Raw genomic sequence first — 7,403 nt, 5'->3', positions numbered from 1 at the left:
TCCCTACCTTTGAGCAATAACAACAAAAGAAAGTAATTGCTTGTTCTGAGTGTTAATCTTCAATTTCTACAAAAAAATTTACAAGTGAGGACAACTGTTACGCTTCTATGTCCTTGGAATTCCTGGACATAGAGAGAAAGGTAGCAGAATCCTCTCTGAAATATTTCAGCTTCTAACATGAGAGTAAAAAAATGAGCAAGATACTACAGTGCAATTGAAGCAGTGATTCTCAAGCTGCTTCCACAAAGACAATAAAATACAGCTATTTAATATAAGAAACATTAATAAAAATGGCCAGCAGCCCAGGAAAGAATGGGAGGGGAGTCTGATCCAGAATTGCTCAGAAACATGTGCAAAATATGTACTTACTACCACTTTTTCTTTTGGGTTTTCTTCTCTATAATCCAAACAGTCTTGCTGTAGTGCCTTTAAATCAGTAAGTAATTCAACTGTTTGCCTCAAGGAAGATTTCCTTTCCTGTACCTCAGCATATTCTCTTTGTAGTTTTATCAGTTGTGATTCATGTCTGAAAAAAATAATCAAGGCTTTGATGCTTGTACCTGCATGCTTATTGCCTGAATAACTGAACATCCTTCCTCTGAAGAAGGCTTAAGGTTGGTGAGACATACAAACCCAGAGTTAGTATGGCATACTGTTTAATTAGAACAACTATATTACTTAAAGAGGAGCATGACTGCAAATCCTCCAAAAAAACCCAAACCTCTCGAGTCTGACCACACAGCCCCTCTCTCTTAAGCATTTAAGCACACAAGTGTAGTTTCTTAACATCTTCTGCACATGCCTGCGGGCTGAGGTGGTCAGTGCTTCTGCTGAAGCACACTCAGGATCTAGAAACCACCTCTGCCTCTGCCTAACTAAACTGGAGGGCTGCATCCATTACAACAGCACTCTAAAAACTGAGCACCAACAGCCATTTTCATTTAACAGTGTTGCAGAAAAAACCAGCTTTCTTAAATGATCAAAGGATTAAAAAACAACACATTAAAATACAGACACAGCTTTCAGTCTGTGAGGGGGTTCAAACCATATTGAGGGATTAGTTCTTTGAGTGAAGTTTGTCTGCAGTACTTCAAAGACAAACAAGCCTCTTGTGGCCATAGAGAAAGGGCTTTTAAACCACTTTTGTGCAGCTTCAGTATAAAGCTTGTCACTAGTAATCCACAGGAGTTCAGGAAGTCTCATGGTTGTTCCAAAGAACATAATTTCTGTGTTGTGTATCAAAATGGCACGATTAATGCCACGTTAGAGAAGGGGAATTGTGTGGCCTCAAAAGATGGAAGCAAACCACGTACGCAGAGGAATCGCTGCCAAATTGCAGAGCTGAAATACAATCTCCCAACTCAAACCCAAAAATCCTCTGTATTCCCTTTGTAAATTCATGATTCAGCACCTTTGCAATTCAAATTGTAACAGTAGTGTTTTTCTTATGATCACATGGTATGAAACACTATCCCAGTAACTAGTTAGCTAAGAGAACTTGCAAGAATTTCTATCTAGGCAACTTAAAGGAGAAGTTACCATGTGCTTTTGTAAAAAGCAAAAACAATACAGCAGTAGTTTCATCTAAACAGAATGAAAGACTAAAAAAAGTTACTTTCCCCTCTGAGTTACAAATTATCAGACTCCTTAAATTCTTCAGGCTGTTATTGTACATCATTAGAAACATACCCAATCAGCTCCTCTCTGAGTTGCACCAGTCGCTGCCTTTTCTTGTTGATGTTTGCCATTGCCTGAAACAAATAGTGAGCAAAGTCTGAAAGACTTCCTGTAATTTCAAAGGCAAACAACTCAAATTTAATTTTTTTTTTCTCTGAAGTTTTATGCTTCTAATTCTCGGTGTGAAAGATTCCAAGATCCCACACCTTATAAACTGATGTATTTGACATTTGTTTTAAACACTTTAAAGCTGCTCCATTTCCAAAATTTCTCTTAGGGAACACTAGATTTACAAGCATACAAAAGGAGTTTGTGACATCTTGAACTCAAACACGACTAACTCTAGGAGGTTTTTGGTTTAAAAATGCAACCTAATGCAAATGTATGTTCAGTACAACTGCCATAACTAAGCAACTAAGCTTTCTTGAATACAACATCCAATTAAAATAAACCAAACTCACCCAAATCTGATAAAAAAATTGAAGTCAGCAACTAAAAATCTGATTTTAAACTAATGTATAAGAGGCAAACTAGGGATAAATCTGGCTGGCTGTAAATGCTAGATGTGTATTAAAGTTTTCATTTTACATGCAGAGTTGCTTACCATATCACCTCAAATCAACAGAACTTCAGCATATTAACTGCTGCTTCCCACAATAAGCTTTGTTGACCTTATTTGTTAAAAGCTTTTTTTGTCATTGTAAAGTTTGCAGAAAATGTTAATTCTGAGCAGAAAACCAGATAGTGCCTAAGCTGCTCTTAAATCTTTCTGCAGTAGGGCATTCATCTGATGAAACCACTACAGTGTTTTCTTGCCCTTACACTAGGTTCCTCCTCTTGTCAACATTCCCCTGTTGCATTTTCAGTCAGTTACTACTCACTCTGAACAGAGGAACTGCATTCCCCTGAACAAAAACTGTGCATATTTTTAGGAAATGCATTCCCTTAGACTTCTTTATACTAAGCAATCCAATTCTGTCCTCACAGGTCACCATCTTTGCTGCTCTCTTAGATTTTAAATTCATTTATGTTTCTTGAAGGTTAGCTCTCAATATCTAATTTGCTCTCCAGAAGCCTCATCAGTATTCATTAAAAAAAACCCAACAAAACCAGAAAGCAAACAACAAAACCCAAAAGAGTAATTCACACACACAGATACCTACACATCCAAATGTGCATTCCTTCTTTTTACACCATATAGCAGGATACCTATGGAGTTTGTGATCCATCATATTTACTCAGATCTTTTCCAAAAAAACTCTTGTGGTTCCCTACCCTCTATTTGTGCAGTTGATTCTGCAGTACAGTACAGCTTTTTGTCAATTCATTTATTTCTTCCAGTCAACTTCACAGAATCACAGAATGGGCAAGGCTGGAAGGGACCACAGTGGGTCACCTGGTCCAACCTCCCTGCTCAAGCAGGGCCATCCTAGATGACACGGGATTACATTCAGGGCCCATCCTAGATGACACGGGATTACATTCCCGTGTCATATATTCTTGAATATCTCCAGTGAGAGAGACTATACAACCTCTCTGGGCAATCTGTTTCAGTGTGTGGTCACCTGCACAGTAAAGAAATTCTTCCTTATGTTCAGGTGGAACTTCCTATGCATCATTTTCTGCCTGCTGCCTCTTAAACTATTGCCTGGCACCATGGAACACAGCCTGGCTCCATCCCCTTGACATCCTCCTTTCAGATATTATAGACGTTGATGAGGTCCCCTCTCAGCTGTCTGAAAACCTCTTTAAATCCCAATGCCCACCTCTCTGTGCTGTACAATCTAGTGATATATATGTATTTACCTTAGCATTTTTTCTCTTCATGTTCTTTATTTCCTGGACTCCTGCTATCTACAGAGGAAAAGAAGAATTACAGTTTGACTATGGATCTCGAGTTCATCACTACCCCCTAAAAACATGGCTGCAAGAATTACTTTGGAATAACATAAAAAGCTATTTAAAAAAAGCCAACACTGGTTCAAAGGGAGATTACAAGTGTATTAGTTGTGTATCAATCCTTTCGTTTCTCCTCATGCCAGAACAAGACTTGCACAAAATTAGTTAGTACAAGTAATATTCTTTGTATCAATTAGTGTAACACTACAAAGCTTAACTTTTCTATAACTGTGTATAAATGTAGTAATTTTAAAACTTGTCCTTTACAATGAATCACTTAGAACTACAGTTTTAGTACTTACCAACTGTACTTACCAAAACTCTACAAAGTTCTGACTTCATTTACTCGTAATTAGTGAGAAGAAATCTTAGGCTTCCAAGCCAATAAACTTGTGACAGAATCACAGAATGGGTCAGGTTGGAAGGGACCACAGTGGGCCATCTGGTTCAGCCTCCCTGCTCAAGCAGGGCCATCCCAGATGCATCTTGAATATCTTACAGTTATGTTCAAGCCATTAATTAAAACAGGATGATCTTCCCTGGACTATATTAGAGGCCTTACTCAGGCCTCTAAACAAGAGCAACTGGGATGCAGTGTAAAGATTTAAACTCTAGTCTATGAGCTTATAAAACAGTGTTTGACATAACTCTGTGCTCATTCAAATTATGCAGCTCTCCAGTTTTACTGTATAATGATTTAGAAATGACAAACACTTCAGGATTATTTGATGCTTCCCTATTCTCAAAAGCTGACAACTTTGCAACCTACTTGCATGACAGTAGTGTTGTGTCTAGAGGCAATTCTCATGAAAGCCAGCATAGAGGCAGCAAATCATAACCTGCACACAGTATTATTTATCCTGAGAAGAGATTGGAAAATTCACATACTGCAGAATAAATGTGTAAAGGGCAATACAAAACCAGAGGCATTTTGTCCACAAAATTGATTTTATTTATGATGTACTTACAAGAGAAGTGATTTGGTCCTTGAAAGCAGAATGGAAGTCACTGATAGCTTTTCTGCAAATGTTTGATTCTATGCATTGTCTGGAGAAGTCAGAGGGATAAAACACATTTGGTTTAGTAAAGGAGAAAACTCATTCACAAAACCATTCCTTCAAGTAACAGATAAAACCCAATGGTAAGCAGCTAGGCAACTGCAGATCTTTCATATACTAGCAATAGCTTAATTTCTGCCTTGAAAAATGTCAACTGAGAAGTGCTGTTGTTTGGAAAAATATCAAATTCCTGGAGAACATGTCAAGATCACATATGAAAAAACATTTGTATCACAGAACCTTACTAATCATTAAAATAAGATCAGAATGTAACCATGCAATACTGCATGCCCTAAAGGACAGCCCATTAGTAAAAACACAGGTAATTTTTTGTAAAACTTTGAACAATTCACCTACGGGAGAGCAGAATATTTACCTGTAATTTGCTGACGCCTTCTCAACTTCAGCCAGAACAACATCCAGTTCGGTAATATCTCTAGAAGATCTCTTCAGCTCTTTGGGACACCAAACCTGCATAGAACATGGGCTACCCACTAAAACAACAGAATAAAGATAAGCATTGCACATCAGGTACATGTTCTAAAACAACAGAAAAGTTACTGTGCCCACCATCAAAATAACCATCTAAAAGTTATGAATATTTTCCTAAGAAATTTGAGTAAGAGAGAGATGTGAATTATTACATCTGCCTTTGGCTGAGCAACTATGATGGATTTATCCAGGAACACTTTACAACTGGGATGATCAATCATATACAACTTACATCTTTGTCACGTCAAGCATGCCCAGGAACACATTAGCAAACTAACTGGTAAGCTACACAGTGTACTGTAGACACAGCTGTTTGTATTGTAAAGACTATTAGCCTGAGTTTGGGCAACCTGCATTCTCAGAGAATCATGAGCTTTTATCATTGATTACACTTTGTCTTAATACCATATATGCTTTAAAGAAACCCTACATACAAATACATGTCTTTAAATTTTGCCAAGTAATTCCACAAAAAGTTAAACCATGTTTCTTCACACATTCCCAAATGTAAATCTAGTACTAGAATGTGATGGGGCTTCAAAGGAAGCAATATTACAGCTGAGAAATAGTATCTCTCTACTGAAAAATGCCACTGTCTTGAAGCTCCCTATCTCAGAGGTCTTTATATTAACAGCTGTGCCTATGCTGCAAGTCAGGGGCACTCCCAAGTTCTGCCCCACAGCTGCTGCTCCAGGCTGCCAGACCCAGAAAGATACTGACACCCCTTACAGCTCCATATCCATGGCCCCAGGCTTCCCTCCAAAGGGAACCAGGCTGTCTTAGAGTGATAATGCACACCTAAGCTTTACCCCTTTAGGGGAGAAACAGACAAGACCTGGGATGCAAATTGTGGTGATCTAAAGGGGGGAGAAACAGACAAGACCTGGGATGCAAACTGTGGGGATCTAAAGGGGTTCTATACCAAAACTCCTATAAAACCCTCCCATTTCTAGAGGCAGTATGTTGCTGCATACCAGAAATGAAAACCATGGAAAATCATTCATCTTGAATGAGGAAAATCTATATGGGAGTTTTGAAAAGTCTACTTTACCAGAAGGATCTGATGTGCTCTCCTCCAAAGGCTGCTTCTTTTTCACCTGGGATTGAGCAGTATTCAGAGGCTTCTGTGACATAAAAAGCAGATTAACTTCCAAAATAAACCCTAGATTTACTCATTTAAAATTCTGAGAGAAAGCAATTAGGCAGAATGCAGGAAAGCTTTTCCTGATTGAAACATCAGTAACATTTACTTAGGCCTGTTTCACCAGGCAGCTGCCTGACACACTGACCAACTGGCACATCAGCCACTGGCTGTGCAGCAGGACTAGAAACACTTCAAGGAGCATAAGGAGCCCGGTTTGGCACAGTCATTGCCCAGCAATGACATTTCTCTGGTCAACAGTGCCTGCTCACCTTCCTTTTCACCCACATTCTGTCCCAATTCCTTCCCTACTTTGGCAACTTCATGACACCAATAGCACTTCTACAAGAGTGCTGCATGCATCCAGTTCATGGGTGAAAGGTTAACACTCTGTACTGAATTTTGCAACAGGATTTAACAAATACGTTCTACTTCGATACTGAACAGGTACAAAGGATTCATATTCCATCTAGTATGCCATCCTTTAAGAACGTATATTCTAGACATGAAGAAGATACTTGAAAGAAGAACATATTCCCAAATGAGCAAGAGAATGGGCTAGAGGATGCAGGAACACCTGGCCATTACATTCCTCGCTGACATGATGGCTGTAGCTTTAAGCATTTCACTTGGCCATCTCACGGGAATGCTCTGAGGGCTATCTATTCTGGAGACAATTAAGTACTAAGAAACAAATGGCAGGTGTTCCTCTCACCCAACCCTCTAATGCAGGCATGGCATGAAGTAAGCTGAAGTTAACTTGACCAATAATACTCATGCAAATTTTTTCCGTACCACAGTGTCCTTAAGGTGTTCATCTTCAGTATCATCTGTGCTCAATTTCTGAACATCATCATCAGATGTCTTTGAGCGACGCAATTTTTTACTAGGAAAAGAAGAACATATACTAACTACTGCACAATAAGGAAGAATCATCTTCAACCATATACACAACAAAATCTTGTGTTTTGGAGGACATTTTGTACAGCTATGTCATTTTCTGTGTTTCCAAAACAGACTAAGGAAGAAGTGGGCAGTGGCATGTAAAGAGAACAGAACCTTCATCCCTTAACAGCAACCCTCACGACTGACCACTGGGATAGGCATGGCATATTGAGCAGGAACTTTGAAAGAGA

At 38.9% G+C, this 7,403-nt stretch overlaps 1 protein-coding gene across 1 annotated transcript in view; it reads right to left on the bottom strand.

The window, feature by feature from the left end:
- The window catches only part of CENPU (centromere protein U), a gene marked incomplete at its 5' end in the record, with an annotated part of 9,854 nt that overhangs the window by 470 nt on the left and 1,981 nt on the right, over nt 1-7,403 (bottom strand). The window contains 7 exons of the mRNA XM_009079339.1: nt 370-526; nt 1,690-1,751; nt 3,484-3,527; nt 4,541-4,623; nt 5,011-5,128; nt 6,178-6,250; nt 7,063-7,153. Coding sequence (XP_009077587.1) covers nt 370-526; nt 1,690-1,751; nt 3,484-3,527; nt 4,541-4,623; nt 5,011-5,128; nt 6,178-6,250; nt 7,063-7,153 — 628 coding nt within the window. The remainder of the gene's footprint in view (nt 1-369; nt 527-1,689; nt 1,752-3,483; nt 3,528-4,540; nt 4,624-5,010; nt 5,129-6,177; nt 6,251-7,062; nt 7,154-7,403) is intronic.

The sequence above is a fragment of the Acanthisitta chloris genome, unplaced genomic scaffold (genome assembly GCF_000695815.1).
Source record: "Acanthisitta chloris isolate BGI_N310 unplaced genomic scaffold, ASM69581v1 scaffold16087, whole genome shotgun sequence".
Lineage (NCBI taxonomy): Eukaryota > Metazoa > Chordata > Aves > Passeriformes > Acanthisittidae > Acanthisitta > Acanthisitta chloris.
Note: the sequence above shows the minus strand (reverse complement) of the source record. Positions and strands in the feature narration are given on the sequence as shown.